General features: G+C 40.1%; 1 protein-coding gene across 1 annotated transcript in view; it reads right to left on the minus strand.

The window, feature by feature from the left end:
* TUSC3 (tumor suppressor candidate 3) overlaps positions 1-25,273 on the minus strand; it is a 406,424-nt gene that overhangs the window by 82,142 nt on the left and 299,009 nt on the right. The window contains exons 4-5 of the mRNA XM_073608243.1: positions 18,598-18,738; positions 6,612-6,752 (exon numbers count right to left, since the gene is read on the minus strand). Of these exons, the coding sequence (XP_073464344.1) occupies positions 6,612-6,752; positions 18,598-18,738 (282 nt within the window). The remainder of the gene's footprint in view (positions 1-6,611; positions 6,753-18,597; positions 18,739-25,273) is intronic.

The following is a 25,273-nucleotide window of genomic DNA, read 5'->3' on the forward strand; positions in this document are numbered from 1 at the left end:
CCAGCTTTATGCACTGTGTGCAAGTTTAGTAACTATTCAAGTGATACTAAATCATTCGACAAGCATTGCGGGTGATGCGGCGTTCTATGCCTCAAAGCAAAAAGGAAATTTAGCCAGCTGAATGCCTAATTCAATTATTACATTTTCAAACGGAGCAACTAACCACAGTCACGTTTAATCTGGGCATGACCATAGGTCAGTGCAACAAAATTATTTTGAAAGAAATTTAGGAAATGTAGTAAATTATCTTGATTCTAGCAGACAATTAAAAGGCAGGAACCAAGATCTCAGCTATGCGTTCCCCGCATCTGAACTGACCACACAACACCATTCCAGGGTTATTTCAGTAAAACAAACCTTTCTGTGGATAATAAAAAAAGACTTACTGGTAATTGCACGTCAAGCAAGCTAATATTATACCACCTTTTGGACACTTTAACACACATTTGTGTGCGCTTTGTATCACACAATGATTGGCAGTGCAACAAAACATTGTGTATGTACATTATAGCGCTTTGCTATTTATTTTGAATGGCACTTCAATGGCCAAAAAATGTGCACCTGTGTGTTGGAAAAACAAAAAAAGGAAGGTACTTTTTCGCCAATGAAAACTTTCACACAAGTGTAAAAGGGGCCCTAAATCCTGGAGATGATACTAACTATCTTATGACATGTGTTGCAGTTCTGTAAGTTCTATATTTCTTAAACAATTTGAGTTGTAGTTAAACAGCCAGATGGCACCCTTATTAGTGCAGAACTGTATTTCCTTCTGTTTATGCAGAATGCTGCTGCTCCCACTGTCAATAAGACTGTGAAGAGCATTGACTAAAGATACAGAAGTGATTGGAGTGGCTCTATGTCATCTGTGATGACCATTCCCAGTGATCACCAATGTAAACCGTGTTGTACTATTTACATTAGTGAGTCCTCCCCTTTCCCTCATAGAAAGGAGAAAAAGAAGGATTTATTGAATGAATCAATTCATTAAATCCTCCAGCTGCAGCAGAGAAGGCTACGTTCAAGGGTAACGAGGAGGGTGGGTAGGGTTTAAAAGGCGGCATAGAAATGTTTTGGGGGATTTGAAAGGGACACTGACTGCCAATGATTGTGGGATTTCTCTCTTGCGGGGGGGGGGGGTATAAAAGTGATTTCGTTTTATTCATGACTTTTGTATACAATGCAAATGCAGTGAAATACAATTTTGACCTCTCAACACTCTTCCACTAATACAAGAAAACTTGCACTTGGCTTCAGTGGGTGACTAATTACCAATGTAGTTCTTCATTCCCAAAAGCTTGTAGAACTTTGGGGTGTCCACTTTGCATAAAGAGGGCATTCTGGGGGTGTTTGTACTGTCCTGCCATTTTTTTGGCTTATGCTAGAAAGAAATGTAATCTTTTTGAAGTTGTCTTGTCCTTTATTTAGTAACAAATTAAAAACATAGTGATTATTAATGAACACCAAAAGAAAGCTCTATCTGTTGTCAAATTAATTTGGGTATAGTGTTGCATTACCTCATTCAAAGCATCACAGAACTGAACACTGAAAATGGCCTGAAGAGGTGGATGATGTAAAAAAACAGGTCCTGAAGTGGATAATAATCACAGTACTGGTGCAACAACATGGTGGAAAAAAGGTAGGGAATAACCCAGAATGTGATTACAAAAAAAGTACTTCTGGCAAGTCAAATGTGATACTGTATATTTTCAGTTTATCTTTCCTGATGACATCCTTTGCCTAAGAAGTTTCCAAACCTCACTGGAAGATAACTTAAAGTGATTGTAAGGCTTTGTTTTTGTTTTTGTTTTTTTTTTAAATAACAAACATGTCATACTTACCTCCACTGTGCAGTTAGTTTTGCACAGAGTGGCCCCAATCCTCGACTTCTGGAGTCCCCCGGCGTTGCTGTTAGCTCCTCCCCACATCGTATAACCCTCTAGGAGAAGCACTCTCCCAGGGGGGTTACCTTGCGGGTGCACTCCTGAGTCCAACATTTGCATCCATAGACACAGAATGCCGGACTCGGCCCCGCCCCCCCTGCGTTATTGGATTTGATTGACAGCAGCGAGAGCCAATAGCTGCGCTGCTATCAATCTATCCAATCAAGAGCCCAGACAACGGGCAGAGGGGAAGAGCACATCTCCAGCGTGGGAAATACAGGACTCAGGTGAGTAAAACGGGGGGGCTGGGGGGCCTGTAAGTGACAGAAGTTTTTTCACCATAATGCATAAGATGCATTTCGGTGAAAAATAATGAGGGTTTACAACCCCTTTAAAGTGTAAGTAAACCCCTCTATCATTTTCAGCCAAGGAAGCTGCCATCTTTGCCTCTGTTTAATCTACAACCGCCATGATGCTGCACATGTGATCAGTTATGACACCAGCCATTGGATGGTTTGACAGTTTGGTTGACACAACCAATGGGAGTGTTAAATTCCCAGCACGTGCCGTAAATAAAACTGTTTTATGTATGGGTTTACTTCCACTTTAAGGTGGTTCTAAATCCCAAATGCATTCCTTGCATTAAGGTAAAAAATGTTTAGGCACTGATTTTAGTCTCTCACCCCATTTACCTGAGCTCTCATTCAATCCAGTGCTGTGCTTGTCTGCAGCTATTCTCTCCTCTTACTTCCATGTCTCACTAGCTTTGCTGGGGCACTGAAGCCATTGGCTCCCAGTGCTTTCAATCAAAGCCAGTGATGAGGGAGTGGGGGCGGGGCCATGGAGATGGCAGTGGGGCTTGGGAGCAAGCATGCATGAGAGCCCCCATGGGAAGCGGCTTCCTGTGGGGGAACTGGACAGAGAGGAGCAGCCAGCAGCACCAGTGGGGGACCCAAGAAGTAGACGTTTGGGGCCACTATGTGCAATTCCATTGCATAGAGCAGGTAAGTATAGAGATGTTTTTTTTTTTTTAAAAGTTCCTTTACAACCACTTTAAAGCCTAGCTCAAGGCAAAACTAATATGTAAATAGTGCATTGTGCATCAATTATATTACTCCTCGTCTTCATTGCAAACACCTCTCCCTGAGCCTTTCTGAAGTTTTAAAGTCACAATTTCCTCTCTGAGCCAATTTTATTTCCTGCCCTGGGAACTGGGCATTTTTTGTTTCTTATTATCTTCTTCGGCACTGGTTCTCTCACCACACCCATAAGTTCTCCTGCCCCTGAAGCTTATGAGAGAGGACCTGGCCTCTGGAAGTGTTTCGTCTACCAATTAGAGGTATTCACATCATCACATGCTGTCAATATGAGGGGGGTGGGAAGGGGCATTTGCTAATATCCTGGAGTTGAGCTTTAAAAGATGTGCAACACAGGTTGCCTCCACTAGCAATCAAATTACACTATACATAGGTTGAGGTGAGTATAACGTTTCTTGAAGTAAATATTTAATTGTGCATGCTACATGCTCCATGTAATGTTCTCAGTGCCTCCTTACCTGCCTGTTTGGCCACTGGAGCCCTGGGAAGGAAGCTCTGCGTTGCAACTTACAATAGGCTAGGGACCTTCTCCTGACACCATATGACTGAGCTCAGGCCTGACGACTAGCTGCTCAGATACTGTGCATAGAGCATAGTGGGAGAAAAGGAGCTCACATGGTCCCCATATGTGGTATCTCTTAGGGCTCTGCCTGGTCAAGTGGGCAAGGGGAAGACCAGAAGCAATGTAAGTGTTAGTACCAGTACTATGAAAATAACCTGCAACTTTGCCCTGAATTGGGGTGAAGAATGAATATGCTGGGAGGATGACATGCATATGGATCAATTTTAAGTACACTTACAATTTTATTTAATTCAAACTTCAAGAAGCTTATATTTATTTCATCTTTCATATTATATATTTTTCTATCACTAATGAAAAAGATTTACTCTAAAATGTACAGAATGTCATGTAGCATTCAATAATTTTCCTTGTTTTTTTACATTCTGAAAATGACTTGTTAAAAAAAGGATAAAAATAAGGGCTTAAGCCACTTTGGGTAGATTTTCTTGCAGTGAAATAAATAGCTTTCTTGTGCTTATACAGTACATCAATTCCAATTTCCTACCTTTCAAGTGCATTGCTCAGAGTTTATTGCACCTTTCTAATGAAATGCAATTTCATGCAGGGATTGAACATCTTGTTAATTTTGTTGACATATGTATAGATTACATTTGTAGTAAATAAGCAAACATGAATATGCTTTATTGTGCATTCAGTAACTCATAGAAAAATACAGAAACTGCCAAGGCTGGGACATGGCATAAAACAAAGCTTTGTGTTTGGCTTTCTTTCACAAAAGCTCAGGTATAGACTTTTCAATAAACAGGCTTGCTGATTAGAATGCAGAAAAGATGAATGAAAATTTCTATCTTACCAAAATGAATTCACAAGTAATAAAAATTGGCACATGGCAATGGGAAGGGCATAGATTTAAGCAAAGGATAACATAGGAGTACTATTGAGTCAAGCAGCAAAAGGCTCATAACTACATAATAATTAATCCAGGCAGTAAGATGCTTGATAAATAATGCTGGTTAAAATTATTGTGTATGTAATTCAAGACAGTCTATCAGACAGTTACTCCCATCACAAAAAAAGTATACAGTACAAAAAAATGCCTATATTTCTTGAATGTTTTGCTAAGTGATTTTCATTGAAGTTGACCTCTGCCTACATTTTCATTTTTATATCCTAGATTTGAATTACCCAGGTTTGTGACATGTCTATTTTATTACACACACAAGCCATATATGCCTAATAATATACACATATGAACAAACAACTATGACACAGACATATGAACGCTTCATCAAAGTCAAGAATCACAGCTCCGGCCAAAGTGTATATATGCTGTTTAGTTTCAGTAAATGTATGTATGACTGAATAGATAGACAGAAAAAGGTTACCATGCACTTCTACACCTAGTGATTACTTTGCTCTGTCAAAGCAAACCTTCCCTCTAAATAACTTCACAAATCAGACCAGAAAGAGATCTTGCAGAATGCATGTTCTTCAGCATCGATTTACAGCAATATAGAATATTATTAGTAACTGCTGCTGTCATAAAAACTCTATGGATGAGCCAGCTTTTTTAGCGGGGTGCATGTGGCATTGACTGATGATGGCAATTTTGGGTAATTGTAACACAAATGTGCACTGCTTTACCTTAATGTGTGTGTAATCCTTTCTCCGTTTTTATCTGATAGTGAAACTACATTGCCAAACCTCCCGGGCTGACAGTCTTATAAACAATATGTCAGGGGACATGACAGTGGACACTTCATTGTGCACAGATAATGGAGATGTTACCTTGCAGCTTTTCTGCTGTAGACCGGTTTTGGCTCAGAAAGATGTACGCACCTCAGTAAACTCATCAGCACTCGAGGAAATTTGTTGGAAATTTTGACCCTGAACTAATGCCTAATAAGCACATTTCATGCATGCAAGGGACTAACATCCTTCAAACTATTTTGAAGAAAAACAATCCTATGGTATATGCTTCTGTGGTATTACTTTATGACTATTAAGTCCAATAATTACCCTAAATAATATCATTAAAAGGCCTATTTAATGTAGGGAGCTTAACTGTTCAGAATAAATAAAATTATTGAAACAAAAATCTTGTTTACCAGTGGCATATGGTTTTTACCATTGGACAGTGAAATAAAATGCAATAATTGAGGTAGTTGGCTCAATAGGGATAATTTGTTAAAGCTGTATTCTAGACAAAAAGGCTAAATGTATCACTAAAAACATATTTGTAAATTGTTTAATCTGCCAAAAGATTGGTAATTCTAACCAGCTAGCCTTGTGATCCACGCTTTTCTGTCATGTCAGATTGGAGACCTACACTAAGGAGCCTGGTGACTAGACAACAATATAATAATACCAGTCCTATACCAAGACGATCATCGTCTGATCCTGTGATACTGCAGGCCATAATATGCATTATCTGTGGTATAAATTAAATATCCAAACTTAATTGTAGTTAAAAGTGTTGAACACTTTTGGAAAAGATCATAATACACTCACTGATCCTTAAGTTTGCCCATAGCTTCTAAGTAGTTAAAGTACTGCAGGATAAACTCAATATTAATGATAGGAATAAAGAATGTCATGAATGTATTTTTTATTGCAGAGTGGTCCTAAGATCTCACTCTGATAAGTCAAATAAACACACAAGATTCACATACTTTCTATTCTTTGTGAATCATTTCCTAGAGTTCCCCTTAAGATGTCTGTCTAAGACTCATTTTACAAGGGAAATTGCTTGTAGCCACATGATGTTAATAGAGTTAAGACCAAGGATATAAAGCTAAAATATTATTATAGAATACATACCACACGCTACAGTGCTCTTCACAGCTGTTTGCCTTCCTGCTTTGTAAAATGTGAATGTTTCTGTTATAAATGCCTTTAAAACTTTAACATGTCTTTCATAACTGTTTCTTTTGTGAATTAATAAGTACACTGAAAGAATGGTCTAATGGATTTTTGCCCTCTTCAATGACCTGGTTGGAATATGAATTAGTGAATGCCATTCTTTTATATATTGTTATACATTTCATGCACAGAAAATGGCAATTCTTTTACACAAATGAAAGCATTGAAGTTAGAAACAGAAATACTCACAAGAGCTGCCATGGCCCAGCCTGTCTTATTGTAAATGAATTCTAAGTTATTTCTTCTCAAATAAAGCAAACCTCCGACCAGGGATACAAGTAAGGCCAGAGCTATTGTGCCAGAATAATTAGGTGGCCTGAACACACGGATCTGTTACAAAGAAAGCAAACATGAATCGCTAATTAGAAATACATTCTTAAAATAAACTATTTCTATTCAAAATCTGTTAATACCAGTTTGATATGAAACTGCACAATATTGTTTTACCAAAATAAAATGTGCCTTGCCATAAATGTTGCAATGAATGTTCATTGAAGGGGGTCACATAAACCCTCCAAAAGCACAGTATAATGTTGAGGACGTTTACTGTCCTCAAAGGTAGGTTGTTGGTGTGACAACTTGAGCTCCAGCCAGACCAAAGAACGTCATATATATATATATATATATATATATATATATATATATATATATATATATATATATATATATATAAAAAATACTGAAGAGGGTGAGGTGCATCATTACAGGTGCAAGTGCAAAGCAATCAGGCCTTCCTAATATATATATATTATCGGGGGGCACTTTAGGACTAGTTTAGCAAGTACCCAGCTGGATATTCCTGTCAGGGGTCATAAATGAAAGAGCTCTCAAATCCTGGAGAGGGTTTCATGCATAACACCCTGCAGTGTTTTATGGCAGTTATATCTGCCCCAGATATAACATGCATTACAGTTCTTGTCAAAATGATTTGCAACAATACAATTTGTTTTCTATCCATTAACACAGGTTTAAGGGCAGGCTGTGACCTCTTGTAGACACAGGTCAAGACGTTTCCGCAGTATGTCAAGTCAAGTCTGCTGCAGTATGTCAGTAAGCAGGGTCAAATCCTATGAAAGATGCAGACTGGATGAAAGACTCATCAGGGGTGTTTCTCAGTATGAATAGATTTTTCTGTATTATAACAGCAGTAGCTCAGCTATCTTGTTCTCTTGCTAAGTCCAGCTGAGATACAGAACTTAAAGTGGAGCTCCACTCAAAAGGGGACGCTCTGCTTGCCTGCCTCCCCTCCCCTCCCCCCTCCACTGCCACATTTGACACCATTTGAGGGAGGGGGAGCGGGTACCTGATTTTGACTCCTGGAGAACTGAGCCAAAAGTTTAGCCCCCTCTGATTCCCTTGCAGCCTTGACCTGTAAAGCGTGACTGCAGCCCATTCACAAAGCACAGCGAGCTTCGCGCATGTGCAGTAAGAAACTGGCTGTGAGGCTGCAAGGCTTAACTGTCGGTTCCCTTAGTCAAGATGCCGATTGAAGAATTGCCTCAGGTGAGGACATCGCTGGATTCCTAGACAGGTAAATGCCTTATTAATAAAAGCCCGTAGCTGCAGTAATTGTAGCTGCTGACTTTTAATTTTTTTGAGGGGCAGCCTGTAGCTCCTCTTTAAGAGGACTGAATTTCTATATAACGTATTACCTTTGCTTTTTATTGTAATTTTTAGATTTATCTATGTATCTTACTGTTATTAAATTACTGTTAGTCATTTTCCTTACCTTATCAATAAACAAGTCCTTTTTTTGTTTTAGCATCTTTTTCATTATTACTATTATTATTATCAGAGCTACAGATTAGCTGCATCAAGGAAGGGACAAAATAAAAAGTATTTAATTATTTAACTCAGCTCAATTATTTTGACTGCAATTTATTAATTTAAAATGCCAATCCTAGCTTTTCACTCGAGCTACTATGGTCACCAGTAACAAAGAAAAGGCCCCTGCCCCAACCTATAACTGGTCTTCACAGCAAAGAGCACATGGATGGGTAAACACATGAAAGACAAAACCAGAGAAAATTCCAAGCTCAACTTACTAACCAGTCTGCTAACCAACCGAAGTAACCTGTCCAACAGTCTACATTAAAAACAGGGGTTTAGTTAGCACGCATTTGCAAACGCATGTGTAAGCAGCAAGGCCTCAGCAAGGTACCCTGTGTATTGCTTGCAGCCCTACCACTGCTAAATTTATGAGTGTATCCACAGTGGGATCACATGCATTCTAATGGATAGATGAGGGGCAGGTGGGCCAGGAGGCCGCCCAGTCCTCCTTAAAGGCACAGGGGGCACACTGGACACCTAGCACATAGCAAAAAGGCAGCAAAGGTGTCCAGCCTGTCCCCTGACCAAATTTACACCAGTAACAAAGAAAAGGCCTCTGCCCCACCTATAACTGGCCTTCGCAGTTAGGAGCACATGATTGGGCAAACGCATGAAAGACAAAACTAGAGAAAATTCCAAGCTCAACTTACCAACCAGTCTGATAACCAACTGCATTAACCTGTTCAAAAGTCTACATTAAAAACAGGGGTTTAGTCAGCACTAATTTGCAAATGGGTGCTAACAAAACCCCTGTTTTTAACGTAGACTGTTGGACAGGTTAATTCGGTTGGTTAGCAGACTGGTTGGTAAGTTGAGCTTGGAATTTTCTCTGGTTTTGTCTATGATAATCACCAGCCTAATTACCCTATATATTTCTAACAAGATTTACTAGAAGTCAAAAAGCATTACCAGCAGCTCTTGTACCTGTATATCCTATGGAACAGAGTACTATTTTAAATTTTGTCTGAGAGGCAAGAGTTTTGACATTATTGATGATATTCTCCAGCTCTTTCCTCTCAATGCTATTTAAGCCAGATGGCTTGGCACCAAAGTGAACAACACAAGGTGGTGGCAGTAGTGCCCAATCTATAGGCCTATAGGAATGTCTCTGCTTTCCCTTGTAGCAGTTCAGAGATTTTAGGGTTGGACATTACAAGTGTCTGTTTGTCCACAGTATTATTCCTTCTGTCAGTTGTGCTTTTACAGCAGTAAGTTAGTGCCCTGCAGGGAAGGTCTCTTAGACAGTGCGTGTGTGTGCTGCTGCTAATGCATTATTTAGTACTTATTGGGTCTGTTATTTTGGTGCAAATAGTATAGTGCTACAAGTTTCAAGTATCCTAAACAGTGTAGTGTATGTCTGTCACTGCGTTGCATTTTCTTTGCTTTGGCTGGTGTTTAGGGTGTTTACTGTTGTGTCCACAGTCTTTTGGCTCTTCAGTAAGTCTGTAGCCATGACTTCTCCTAGAGATCAGCCACATTCATGAAGTTGGGAGCCATCAAGTAGGTATATACTACCCTATAAAAGAGTGCATATTCACAAACCGAATGGATTGTAAATATTTTCAGCCTTCAACAACAATATCGCTCCTCAAAAGCCAGAAAGGTGAATTGCTTCCTTCAATTATTTTGTTTGCTTCAAGCCTGGAAGGAACTGCTACGCATTAATGGTCCCGTCATAAGAGCCAGACTAAAGGAAGTTCATTACATTACAAGGATTATGCAAATTTTGAACAGTTCTGGGCTTGCAGTCAGCCAGCAAGATGCTATACCAGGTTTGAATGTCACAGGCAGCATCAGACAAGGGAGCAAAGAAAGCAGGTGTTGCTTCACTAAATAAACAGACCTCCAGTAACTCTATTCAAGAGTTTTTGAAGGTATGCCTAGTCAAGCAGCTACTTCTGTTTCAAGTCCGCATCTAGCTCAATACCAGTCACTCAGACAATCTTCACCAGCATCCCACCCATGGAAAGTGTCTCTGCTTGATGAGTCTTTGGCAGTTGGCTGTGATTTTGCTTCTGTTCATACTCTAGTGAAAACCATCAAGGAGGTAATTGGGTGGGAGGAGTCAGTAGAATAGCCTTCAAAATCAAGTAGGTATTATCCACAATTAACAAATCTGTGCTACTGTTCCCTTTAACAGAGAGAATTAGAGATCTAATTTTTGATGAAAGGAAGAAAATGGAGATGTACCTATTCAGGAACATGATACCTGTTTGGATTCAGCACCTTTAGTCAACATGGCTGTCATCAGACTGGTAGAGAAATCACCCTGCCTAGGGATGATGCTGTTTCTTTTAGGGAGCCCCTTAATAGAAAAAGATATGTGAAGTTTAAGAGGATTTATACCTCTGTAGGTAGTGCCTGTAGCCCAATTTTGAAACTTCTTCATACAGTCAACGTGTGTCAGAAAGGGCAGGTATAGATCTATTGGCAGGTGATGAGATTTCTTTGGTTCTGCACTCCATTAGCAAGATCAATCTGGCCAGTGACTTTGTAGGTAAAGCCACTATAGTCTTTCTTCACTGCTCATTCAGAATTATGTTGTATTACATTATGGTCAGGAGAGCTTTGTGGACCAGGAACACTTCTTCCAAGTCAAACTGGTGCAAGATTCCACCTCATGGGTCCTCCCTGTTTGGCAAAGAGCTTGAATCTGCTTGAGTCACAGTAGGCAAATTGGAATTGATCCTGCATGATAGAAGACTCCGGCACCAATGCCAGCAGGTGGACAAGACACAAACAGGCAATAGATTTAGAGAAGCTAAGTCTTATAAGCCAAGGATGGAAGACTGAAGTGGATGGAGATTTCACAGATATTATTTCTTTACTTGACCAAGACCAAGTCTATCACATCTCAGGTGCAGCAGAAACCCTTTTGATGGTTCCCACTACCCACAATTTTCCAGAAGGTTTAACCACAAGTTCTGTCTGGGTAACTATGTTTCTAAAACCAGCTGCCAGCTAGCATTTAGCTAAGCTATTCGCACTTACTGTATATAGGAGTATAGAAATAAATGTGATAAACTAGTAAACAATAGTAAATACAAGATTAATGAATGCGCTTCAAAGCAAACATAATAAATTATTAGATTGTAAGCTCCTCCGAGCAGGGCCCTCTTAATCCTCTTGTATTTTACTGTATTAGTTACATAGTAGGTGATGTTGAAAAAAAGACACAAGTCCATCAAGTCCAACCTATGTGTGTGATTATATGTCAGTATTACATGGTATATCCCTGTATGTTGTGGTCATGCATGTGCTTATCTAATCGTTTTTTAAAACTATTGTTGCTCCCCGCTGAAACCACCGCCTGTGGAAGGGAATTCCACATCCTTGCCGCTCTTACAGTAAATAACCCTCTACGCAGTTTAAGGTTAAACCTCTTTTCTTCTAATTTTAATGAGTGGCCACATGTCCTATTAAACTCCCTTCCGCGGAAAAGTTTTATCCCTATTGTGGGGTCACCAGTATGGTATTTGTAAATTGAAATCATATGCCCTCTGAAGCGTCTCTTCTCCAGAGAGAATACGTTCAGTGCTCGTAACCTTTCTTCATACTTAATATATCCCTTTATTAGCTTTGTTGCCCTTCTCTGTACTCACTCCATTTCCATTACATCCTTCCTGAGGACTGGTACCCAGAACTGGACAGCATACTCCAGGTGAGGCCGGACCAGAGTCTTGTAAAGTGGGAGAATTATTGCTTTCTCTCTTGAGTTAATCCCATTTTTAATGCATGCCAATATTCTGTTTCCTTTGTTAGCAGCAGCTTGGCATTGCATCTACTAGAACCCCCAGGTCCTTTTCCATCTTTGATTCCCCCAGAGGGTCTCCCCCCAGTGAGTAGATTGCATTCATATTTTTGTCACCCAAATGCATTATTTTACATTTTTCCACACTAACTCTCATTTGCCATGTAGTTGCCCACCCCATTAGTTTGTTTAGATCTTCTTGCAAGGTTTCTACATCCTGCGGAGAAGTTATTGCCTTGCTTAGCTTAGTATCATCCACAAATACAGAGATCGAACTGTTAACCCCATCCTCCAGGTCGTTTATGAACAATTAAAATAGGATTGGTCCCAGCACAGAACCCTGGGGGACCCCACTTTCCACCCCTGACCATTCTGAGTACTCCCCATTTATCACCACCCTCTGAACTCACTCTTGCAACCAGTTTTCAATCCCTGTACTCACCCTATGGTCCATGCCAATGGACTTTACTTTGTACAGTAAACGTTTAAGGGGAACTGTGTCAAATGCTTTTGCAAAATCCAGATACACCACGTCTTTGGTTTGGCAAGACGATTCTTCATGAATCCATGCTGATTACTGCTAATGATACCGTTTTCATGACTAAAATCTTGTATATAGTCCCTTATCATCCCCTCCAAGAGCTTGCATACTATTGAGGTTAGGCTAACTGGTCTGTGATTCCCAGGGATGTATTTTGGCCCTTTTTTAAATATTGGTGCTACATTGGCTTTTCTCCAATCAGCTGGTACCATTCCAGTCAGTAGACTGTCAGTAAAAATTAGGAACAACGGTCTGGCAATTACTTGACGGAGTTCCCTAAGGACCCTCGGGTGCAAGCCATCTGGTCCCGGGGACTTATTAATGTAAGTCTAAGTCTATTTCTAATTCTGTCCTCTGTTAGCCATGAGGGTGCTTCCTGAGATGTGTCATGAGGATAAACACTTCATCATTCTTTATGGGGCCAATATGGTCTGTGCTCCCTCTTTTACTGTTTATTTACTTAAAGAATTTCTTGGAATTTTTTTTTTGCTCTCCTCCACTATGTGTCTTTCGTGTTCTATCTTAGCCCCTCTAATTGCACCCTTACATTTCTTGTTGCATTCTTTGTAAAGTCTGAAGGCTGATAATGATCCCTCAGCCTTGTATTTCTTGAAGGCCTTCTCCTTTGCTTTTCTATGCATTTTTACATTGGAGTTAAGCCATCCAGGACTTTTGATCACTCTTTTAAATTTATTTCCCAATGGGATGCACTGGCTAATGCCCTTATTTAATATGCTCTTAAAGCAAACCCATCTCTCCTCAGTGTTCTTTGTTCCTAAAATTTTATCCCAATTTATATCTTCTAGCAAGGTTTATAGTTTAGGGAAGTTGGCTCTTTTGAAATTCAATGTCTTTGTATTCCCCATATGTTTCCTATTTGTGTGATTTATACTGAAGCTAATTGACCTGTGATCGCTGTTTCCTAAGTTGCCCCTTATTTCCACATCTGTAATCAGGTCTGTATTGTTGGTAATCAGTAGGTCTAGTAACGCTTTGTTTCTAGTTGGTGTCTACCATCTGACCCATGAAATTGTTCTGCAAGACATTTAGGAACTGGCGAGCCTTAGACGAATGTGCGGTTCCTTCCGCCCAGTGTATGTGTGGATAATTAAAATCCCTCATTATGACACTTCCCATCCTTGCTGCTAATCCAAATTGTGATAGGTAGGGAGGGGCTACCTGTTCGAATCGAATATGAATTCATTGGCTGTTCGCCCATTCGCCGACAGCGAACAATTTGGGGTGTTCGCTGAAAATTCAAAATGCAGGATTCCCGTTGCATCAGAGGGGGGCGGGGTCACCCGTACACGTCACTGGGAAACCCCAGTGTTTCCCCTTGTCAGAGGGGGACGGGGTCACGTGATGGGTGGCCCCGCCCTCAGCTACATAAGAGCTGTCAAGCTGGCTCTGCGTCATTGGCTGGGTGCCTTCGGTGGATGCAGGATCCTGTGCATGTTCCTCGCTGGAGTTGCTGGGGATCATCCATCGCTGGAGATTGAGAATTGGATTACATCGCTGGAGTAGGAGCATGGATTTTTTGGATTACATCGCTGGAATCTCTTTTTTATTTTTTTTATTTTTAATAAAAGGTCCCAAGCCATCTCCGGTGTTTTTTTTAACATTTTGACACTTTCTTTTTGTGAAATAGTAGGGGTACAATGTGCCCCTTACCAATTCACATGGGGGGACTGGGCTCTGGGTGTGCCCTTTGTTAGGGGGCTCCTAGATTTCAATAAGCCCCTGCCCACAGACCCCCACAACCACTGGGCAAGGGTTGTGGGGATGAGGCCCTTGTCCCCATCAACATGGGGACATCCTCCCCATGTTGAGGGCATGTGGCCTGGTACGGTTCAGGAGGGGGGGGCGCTCTCTCGTCCCCCCCTCTTTTCCTGTGGCCTGCCAGGTTGCATGCTCAGATAAGGGTCTTGTGTGGATTTTTGGAGGAACCCCACGCCATTTTTTTTTACATTTTGGCATGGAGTTCCCCTTAAAATCCATACCATCTTCTGGGTGCGAACCAAACAGGAAGATGTTCAGCCCATCCCTAGTGATAGGAGGTCCCCCCCCTCAGGTTAGGGGGCCTATAACATACTCCCAGTATTACTTTCCCCTTAGTTTCATCCCTTTGGAGCTCTACCCATAAGGATTCCACCTCCTCCCTAGCTCCCTTAGTGATGTCATCTCTCACATTAACTTGTACATTATTCGTGATATACAGGCACACCCCTCCCCCTTTTTTACCCTCTCTATCCCTGCGAAAAAAAGGGAATACCCTTGAATGATTGCCAACATAAGAGCTGTTGAACCAAGTCTCTGAAATTCCCACAAAATCTAAATCCTCCTTGTACAACAGTATCTCTAGTTCTCCCATCTTGTCCGCCAGGCTCCTGGCATTGGTGAACATGCCACATAGTTTAGACCAGTGGTGTACTGTCCCCTTATTGGGTGTTCCGAGATTGCAAATAGGACTTGTTACTATACTTAACTTGGGTTAATGTGCTTTATTCAACCTATCACTAATGTCCCCAATACTACCCTCTGGAATATGTTCCGACTGAGAAGTCAGTCCAGTTTTCCAGGAACCCAAACCCCTCCTTACTACATCAACTCCTCAGCCACTTGTTTACTTTCCTGATCTCCCTCTGCCTTTCTGGTGTGGCTCGAGGTACCGGTAGTATTTCTGAGAATACTACCTTGGAGGTCCTTTTCCTCAATTTAGCTCCCAATGTGCACAATGACATCCGGGTCTTCCCTAGCCCCTCCCAGTAATCTGTCCACCAGATCTGTGATGTGCCCGGTGGACAGAATAGTTTGGTGCTTCAGGTCTTTGTCACAGATTGCCCTCTGAGTCCCCTACCACCAGAATCTGTCTTTCCTTTCCCTTCACTTCCTCTCGCACTCTCACTGGAGGAGTTCTTCCCCTGGCAGCTAGTGGAGTCCCTTAGCTCCAGCAGTGCTGGTCCCTGACTGGTTTCACCAATGTCACTCAATGGAGCGTACTTATTGGGATGTTCCAGCCCAGGATCGGCCTCCCTGGAACTTTCCCCTCTAACCTTCCTAACTGTCACCCATCTACTCTTTTCTAGTGCCTGCACCTTTTTGTCTCCACCCGCCTCTGTGCTGGCCCTTGCCGGCACCTGCCGTGTACATTCCCAGCTCTCCCTTAGTATGGAGGGGCTTCTTAGTGCTGACAGTTGCTTCCCCAGATTCAGAACCTGGGCTTCCAGGGAAACAATGTGCTTACATTTTGCACAACAGTATTCGCCCTCGATCAGATGATCAAGGAACGCATACATGCCGCAAGATGTACACCAAGTTGCATCACCACACCCGCCAGGCATCGTACCTACTAATTTAATGAAGACTGGGGATTATACCCTGTCCAAATTAGCTAACAACTAGCTTCCTGACACTAATACTCAACAATACACCAGTACTCAACAAGACAATACACAGGTACTCACAACCCACGTGACTCACAGTCCACATGCACTCGCAGTCCATGCGCACTCGCAGTCCATGAGCACTCGCAGTCCACGCGCACTCACAGCCCATGTGCACTTGCAGACCACGTGTACTCACAGTCAACGTGCACTTGAAGCCCACTGTATTCTCTCTCTCTTATATTTTAAAGTGCTGAGTAAACTGTTGGCACTATATAAATTCTGTATAATAATAATAATAATAATAAACACAATACACAACATATGATAATAACAGTATGACACAATAGCTAAATAATGTGTGAACATAAACAGTGCAAGGACCAAAGTGCAAAGAGCAACTAGTGTCCAAAGGCCAAAAGCTTAAAGGGTAACTCCACTTTCGTGGGGAAAAAACTAGCAAATAAAGAAAAAATAATATAGTGTATACAATTGCGACAAAAGTCATATTGTGATTGAATGTTATTAAAAATGACCTTTCCTTTTCAATCTGCAGTTCTGCAATTTTCTGAAAATGCAATGCAATATGGCTATCTGGAGGTGTTCTGTACACAGAATGTGTACAGAATGACCCCCCAGAAACATAATGTCCTGCTTTTGTGATTAGCTCACTGATTTTCCCAGAGGTCTGAACTAAGATACAAGTCAGATTTCAGACATCCCCTGCAACAAAAATGTATTTTTTGATGAGATACTCCCAATAGGAAATCACGGCTAAAGGGATGCAGGCCCAGTAGCTTTCCTCATTAGTGCCCTGCAGGTGCAAAGCTAATTGATAATTAAGAGACCACTCCCATTAGACCCACTTTCCCACTTAGACACAGAGAAAAACGTAGGTATTTCTTCAGAATAACAGAAGATAGGAATCTGCAACTAAGTTTGTTGAAATCCCTGCAATGTCCATACATCACCCAGAGGGGAATTATTTTTCTCAACAAAAGTGGAGTTACGCTTTAAGCAAAACAAAGTCCAAACAAAATCTGAAAAATTTACCAGCTAGTGTCCATGTAGACTGTGCGATGTTCTTATGTCTCTAGATCTCATACATGATATACCCATCCACCATGTGCCACTCCAAATGCTCACCTTAAAGCAGACCCCTTACTTATAGGAGATCTGTAAAAGATTGTGTGCTAATATTACCTTTTAGCTTGATCCAAAACTTGCATAGGGAGTTAACATTTTAAATGGCCTCAAAACAAATGGATAGCTTCCATAGTGCTCATTGTGTGACTTTATTAAAACACTCAATTGCCAATAGAACACTCACATGTATAAAATAATTCTGCCTTGTGATCCAAAAAAATGTGTACTTAGCCCACAGCGGGATCATTCACTCACTCTATGCAGCAATTTGCAGCAGCTTGATGACATAATCAGGTTGGCTCCTCCTTTTGCGTTGGGTCCTAAAAAGGACATCTTCAAAGGGTTGGACTCTGGCCCAATGCTCACGCTGATAAGGAAGTCAGTAACCGTGGCAATATATCAACAAAAACTATTGTTTGACTTCAGTATGATCAGCCTGTTGCATGCGATTATTTCCGGCTGCTATAGCCATTAGCTATGCTCATTATGTTCTGCCGGCAGGTGAGGCTACCCACTGGCAGAACACAATAGTGCTGTGGGAGGGATTTCCACATCAACATTGACTGTGTTGATGGGGGAATCAAGTAATTTTGCATCATTTATGGCTTGCTTAAGTGAGGGTAGATCTTTCCGTCTGAGCTGTAAATAACAGTTAGGGTTCTAATCCTTCCCAAACATATCCAAAGATAAACAAAACAGGTTTGGGATGAACATACACTTCAACCTAATGTCTAACACATATTAATCTCTGAAATGTCACATTTTGCTCATACCAGTCCTATTGCTGCGATCCGAAAGCATTGAGATCTTAGTGCAGAAAACAACTGAGCTGTGAAAATATGTGCCAATCTCATGGCAGCGTGAAATGTATGCAAGAGCTGCAGCTATGAGTAGGGTTGCGGTTTCAGTAGCTGCTATTTTTAACTTCATGACTAGTTTGGGTTGCAGTTCTGTGTTCTGGGTTATTCTAATGAGATCTATGCAGGTCTCTATAGTGGTTTTACTCTGTACAGTATCTTACAAACAAAGGCCTATAAATAAAACATTTTTTGCTTCTTATAACCCTAGATGGCCTTGCACTGCAACAAAACTATATCTTGCATTGTTGAACTAGAACAGGTTGCTGGAAGCAAAATTATGATTACAAATATTAGAAAGGACTAACTTATAAATAATAATATATGCAATATTACTATTTTTTTCTGTGTATAAAATAGTGTTCATTACTACAATAAACACCAAGGGAATCTGTTTCCGGCATAATTTACTCTTGTTTCGGTGGCAGGACTTATTGCTGCATAGAACAATGTAAGCGGTGTATCACGAGTCATTCAGAGTTACTTGGGAATAGGAATAATAAATTCACTGTGGCAGATGCAAGAAGTCTTTCAGAAAACAAGTACAGGAAAAGCAGAAAGACATCTATTATGTGATTAAAAATAAATGTAAAGACATGTGACAAAGTCTCAGTACAAACTGAATTTCAGATATCTAGAGTTGTGCAATGTCATAATATTTACATACATGGACATCTGTTCTGTCAGCAATCCACTTTGCGAGCTGTTCGGCTGCAAACCCAATACGTTGGAGGTCGAAGGTATCTGCTCTCTTGGGCTTTCCTTTTGCTGGGAAGTGCATGAAGGTGGGGGCTGAGTTCATGTTGAGCTGTAACAGTAAAGAAATTCACATACATATCTTCTAGTTTTAGCTAGTTTTGCACAACATATAAAGATGTAAAAGTACTTAAAGCTGAATTCTGGGCACATAAACATTCATTTAAAAATATTGCACTTTATGTGCACCAGCTGCCTTTTTCAAACCTGGATGTTACCTTGAAAAAGTAGCAGTGACATCATTACTGGGTTCCACATAGCTGGTGCAAAGAGCAGAGCTGTGGGAGGAACCTAACAAGCTCCACCCGCTACAGGCTGCCTTTAGAAGACGACAGAATGGGGCAGATACAAGAACAGTCACTATGCTCAAGGTGAGAGCAGCAGTGACTGGTCTTCAGTACAGGAAACCCCTGAGCAGAGGCAAAGGGCTTGATTTACTAAAACTGGAGAGTGCAAAGCCTACAACTGTGTATGGTATCTAATTAGGTTCAAACTGCAGCTTGTTTTTAGCAATTAAAGTGTTTGTTACCCAAGCATTTCATACTCCTGATATGTGCCTGCTGTACCATGTACTTGTATGAAAAAGTATCCCGTTCTCTTTGTATTGCTTCCTTTCTGTGAATTCCCTGGTGTTCTTGCCAGGCCCTCTGCTTTATTATTAAAAACTGACCACACCAAGCAGGAGAACACAACACGTAATCAGTTCTCAAGCTGTGCTGGGAACTCAGTCTGCTCTCCTCCAATGATCAGACTTGTCCTGACACTCCTCTGCACAGCCTTTCCCTGGGAAAATCAGTGTGCTGTTGCTTCTCTTCCCCCCAGGTCATATGTTTTACAAGGTGGTCATTTACAATCACTTTAGCCTGGGTTCACACCTATGTGACTTAGATGCAGCTTTCGCCGCATCCGATTTGCATAGCAGGAGATTGTGGCCGGTTCACACATCTCCGCAGTGGCTCCGATGCAAATTGCACAGGAGCCCCAGGTCATCTTTTGGTCAGTTTTAGGTCTGAAATCAGCCCAATATTTAGGCTGAAATTGGACCTGAGACGGTGAATGGAGAAGCACCGGACTCCTGCTGTGACTTGCTGCATTCTCCAGTGTGAACCCAGCCTTAAGCTTTGACAAAAAAAAAAATTCAACAGGTGGCCTGGAGCACGACCAAAAAAAGTTTCTTTTTTTGGTCATGCTCCAGGCCACCTGTTGATTGCAGTTGAATGGCTCACAGTCTGCAAGGCAGAGGATCTGCACATTACACTGTGCAATTTATACTGAAATCAACTAACTGTTTGAAGTGAAGATCCTTCAAGCACAAACTGGTAGCGAAGTGGATTAAAGACCTTGGAATCCTTTAAAGTTTGTGGTTGGTGGGAGACACCTCAGCTAGTGATGTAGGATAAAGACCTTGCAAATATAAAGCTTACTGCTGGTGAGTGAGGGCCCAGGAGGGGAGCTTGGAGTGGCACTTTTATCCTCACAAGCAGAAGTGAACACATTCATTTTGCACTGAAGGACTTTATTTGATTGCACTTTGATTGCACACTTACGTGTTTGCACAAGCACTTTAATATATTATTGTTTATTTATTTATTTGTATATTAAGGAGCAGCACTGAGTATAATCATTTTGTATCACTATTAGGGGTTTTTTTACCTTACACGTCATCAGCAGCCCATTGTTTAATTAATGTTTTAAATTAATACATTTGATTATTATTGCACATACCATAACGCGGGCACTTATTTTCTTTTTTCATTTACAGAATAAGGCAATACAAAAGCAAAAAAAAAAAAAAAATACACGTTCATAATAAACCTGTAAAATAAAAAGAGGTGTAGTAATCATTGCCTTGCTCGAGAAAGCCAGCCATTAAAAAATATTGAAATAGGTTCACAAAAAGATTCTACAGATTTCACCCAGCATTTTCTGGCAGGATTTGTCCAATGTATTGCAAAACATGCGACGGTCAAATTTTGTTAAGGAAGACCTTGCCATGATTAGATTTATAAATACAATGAAAGGGAAACATCGCTCCAGGTGAGATGAGGAAACTAATCCCATGGCTGGTCACTCTGATAGGTGCTGGCCCAGCTCACCACCGCGATAAACCAGGCTATCTTCTCCTAGTTTCATGGTTAGATTTAGAGCAGGCACTGTGTGATTGTTGGGCAAATTGCAGAACAAATCTGCAGAAAAAGAATTATTGGTAAAGTAAAGCACTTTTCACACTGTAATAAAAGAGTACATGTGAAAATGTGAATCTTGTTTGATAATTGGTAAATAGAGATAGGCACGATGGAAAAATTTGTTTCAGATTTATCCGTTAAGTTTATAATTTCATCATATTCGATGTTAGAATGATTCGCTTTCGGGATTTGTTTTGTATATTCGGATTTGTTTTGTATATGAGAACTCATTTTGTATATTCGTTGTTCCAAATTGATTAGTTTTTCAGAAGTTATCTAGGAAGATTGGCTACATACATTTGTTTTAATGTGTTAATTCATTATTTCAGGAGATTACTTATGCACTCTGTTTGGGTTGGATGGAGGTGGATCCATCAGAATCTCCGAATCATAACATAGCAAATGGAACAATATAAATTTTAGATTAATTTGTTATTTTATGATTCAAAGATTCTCACAACCCAAACACAATAAGTAGGAATCATAATCTTATTTTTTTTAAATCTTACAGTATTTATTGCAATATATTTCCATTTCATATGTAGTGCATTTTTTATAATAATGAAAAATGTTAATGCAAAATAAAAACAAAATTGATCCGAATCAGTGTGAATCATTAGTTATGCTGTTACATTATTTTTCATTGAAATTTGCTACTATTGTGATTAGGTGGTTCGGATACATCCGAATCTCTGAATACTGAAAATTTTGGCTGAATTTTGATTTGTAATGAAAAGAATCACTCACGTCTATGGGCGAATGTCGGGAGAATGTTTTTCTTGTTGAATCAATGATAAATACACACAAAAATTCAGGCAAAATATCATATATGGAGTGAGATATAAAGCTGTGGTTTAAGGGCTCTTGCATATGGACATCCAAATGCCATGTTTTTAGGCATTCAGGTTTTTTTTTCTCTGATCTGAATGCAGCCAATTGCTCATAAAACCAGGGCCACATTTGAATCAGTTGTCAGTATTTTATGTGTGAATATGGGTGAATACTTGCAAATATGCACATAAATCACACCTCCTCTATATTAATTAGGATTATGGGAGCTAGAAGAACTTTTACTTTTTTTTGGGCAGGAACTTTCTGCCGGGAAAATCTGGTGTTCATACATTAGCATCATGTGCAAGGACCCTTAGGGAAGTAAAGTTATTATGTTTGTAAAATTCAAAGTAAATTAAAAATAGGTCCCACAACATCCAATAAGATATTAGCTTGGGTATAGTAAAAAAACATTGCTCCACTCAAACCTAGCTCTGCAAGTGCAAGCCAATGCCCTTTTCGCACTCCACAACAGGGTGGAATCCTACAACTTCTTTATAAAATCAGATTTCGGGTGACAATACAATTTTGTATTGCTATCTATCTGTATACTGAAGTTATAAATAAAAGATGGATTGCAGCTTTTTGGCACCTTGTTGCAGAGTGTGAAAAGTTACTAGCTCTCATCTTTAAAATGTCAATGCAAAAAAGTTTTCCTCTAGGATCAGTCAATAAATCCAAATGAATTAGTTAAACTAACACTGCTGCTAACACTGCTGATATCTGTTAGAATGCTGTTTGTTTCCGCTCACCGAATAGTGTTTGCAGAAACAAATGTGAATATGTTTCAAGAGGGCAGCATTTCCAGTTTGAAGCTATAGGAAGGTCAGTTGCTTGTTTTACGTTGTTGTCTATCTAGCTAATACCCAGAAAGGGATTCACCACCATTTTTTTAATGACATACTATATATATTTTGTTTTACTTTTGTGAATTTTACCCTAAAGATGTAGGTGGTGAACACACATAACTCTCCAAATGAAGCAGCACATTTGGGAATAATATGTTTTAGTGTTTATGCAAATAACTAATAAAGATTTATTATTTTTACAAGAGTACAGCATGGTCTCCTATTGTTTTGTATACAGATATTGTGAGCTGTAGTAGTCACCAATAGAGATTCAACTGTAAAATTTGAGATAGTATGTTTATAACCAGTGACACCAGCTTGTTATGGTAACTGGAATATAATATGTTAAAAAGATAAACATTTCAAGAGGCAGGCTTACTGGACCACATGGTCATTTTCCACTGTCACACATCCCTATATTGTTATATGTTTCCCATGTATGGTAAATTCAGGAGGGTTAGGTCATTTGTATTTTTACATTTCCAAAATACAACTGTATTGCCTAAACTGACAGATTTAGATGAATATAATCTAGCACAAACTGCTGGGGTTTGTGTGTAATGAGTAAACCATGGTAATGTAATATGACCACATACATGTATAGGCTGTTGAATATTGGAGTTGGCATCAACCAAGCAAGGAGGCAATTTAATCAGCCTGTGTTTGGAACTTTTGTATTAAGATATTTCAAAAAAAGTATTTGTTGACTTGATCAGTTTCATGGTGGCTGGATGTTTTGGAGATAGCTATATGCCAACAAACACATATTTACTAATTTTAATGACAGAAACCTTGAGCGTTAAGAGTTGAGATCACAGGAAATAATTGATCAGAGGAGAGCTCACCTGTACCGCATCCCATATAAATACTCAAAAACAAGAAAAACTTTCAAAATAGATGAGATTTTTCAGGTGTTATAAAAATCCCAGCTCTTTTGAGCATTTTTCTTGTTTTTGCGTGTTAAGAGTTGAGGCTGACTTTTTATGTTGTAACATGGAGTGATCACAAGAGAATATAAATGTGTATAAAAGATTATTTAATATGAGATAATAGTGTTTGAACACTGAAAGTCTGCACATCAACCACTCCATCAGATAAAGAAAAATGTGTTCAGAGTTAAATATGGCTGAATAATCAAAATTTACATAGTTTGGAAAGATAACAAAATATGGATTAAACATGTATATATATAGCCCTGTAGCAAGGACAATGCTTTGTCACTTGGGACAGAGTATGAGTGGGTGGATGTGCATATTAAATTGTAGATTAATCTAGATTGCAAAGGTTGTCTGAATAGTACAGAGAGCTGCACTATTTTTCTCTTGGCGGTTTAAAGTAAAGGCTAAAGGTTTATTTACCTTAATGCATTATATGCATTAAGGTAGAAAACCTTTTATGTGCAGCGTCCCCCCCAATACTTACCTGAGCCCGATCTCAAGCCAGCAATGTGCCCGAGAGCAGCGGGAGCCATTGGCTCCATCTGCTGTCAATCAAAACCTAATGGTTTCATAGCTGGAACCTCTTATACTCAAAGGTGGTTTAATACCCCTAGACCAAAGAGTCAAATCGGCCTGGTTTTGGTTTGTTCGTTAATCCATTAAATTAAAAATGCCCATTTCGCAGGTTAATAGGCAAGGGGGTGTCAATAAATAGCATAAATAGTAGGAATTTAAATTCCATGCGGTCAGGAGCAGTGATTTTTCAGCACTGACATTTTTAATTGCTGGCAATGATATCTCCCTCTTGCTTTTTCTTTAAAAGAATAAAATGGCACACAGACCACAAATAACCCCAATCAGCTTTGACTAGTTGTCTGTGGCCATGTCAAAAATGGGGTTTACTGGGCCCTTCTCCCACCTCACTGACGCCATGTATGCTTCTCCTGCAGCCAAACTGGTGGCAGCGGGTCTCCTCGGACGAATTCCGTCTCCACATGGGCACCAGACAAGGCTGTCCCCTATCTCCACTTCTTTTTAACATTGCCTTCTGTCCAGGTGCTTAACCCAAAAGGCCCCTCTACATGGCATCAAGGTGGGCTCCCACTAATTGCACACATCACTCTTTGCTGATGATGTACTCGTATTCTCAGCGGAGCCCTCCTCCGACATGTCCATGATTAAAACGCTTTTCGATGAATTCAGGTTGTGTTCGGGCCTCCTTATAAATTACAGTAATGCCCCTTACACACGGTCTGATTTTCCGATGAAAAATGTCCGATCGGAGCGTGTTGTCGGACATTCCGACCGTGTGTGGGCTCCATCAGATTTTCTGACACACAAACTTTGAGAGCAGGCTATAAAATTTTCAACAAAATCCGATCGCGTCAATTCCGACCATGTGTGGTCAGTTCCGACGCACAAAGTGCCACGCATGCTTAGAAGAAATTCCGAGACGGAACAGCTCGGTCTGGTAAAATTAGCGTTCGCAATGGATACAGCACTTTCGTCATGCTGCAATGTAAAAAATGGTTTAATACAGCGCACTCTCTTCTTCTTTATAATGTGAGGAGAATGAAGTCGTTTGGCTGCTCATATTCACACAGACTTCTCACAAACTTCTTTCTTTATTATTTATCGGGACTCCCTCAATATATTTGGATTTGTCACATCTGACAAAATTATTTTTGGGTTGTTTTCTTTTTTTTTTTTTTTTTTTTAAGGCTGTTTTTTGTTTTTTGTTTAGGTTTGTATTTTTTTGAAGGCTGATCTTTGTTTTATTTTAT

The sequence above is a fragment of the Aquarana catesbeiana genome, linkage group LG01 (genome assembly GCF_042186555.1).
Source record: "Aquarana catesbeiana isolate 2022-GZ linkage group LG01, ASM4218655v1, whole genome shotgun sequence".
In the NCBI taxonomy this organism is placed as follows: domain Eukaryota; kingdom Metazoa; phylum Chordata; class Amphibia; order Anura; family Ranidae; genus Aquarana; species Aquarana catesbeiana.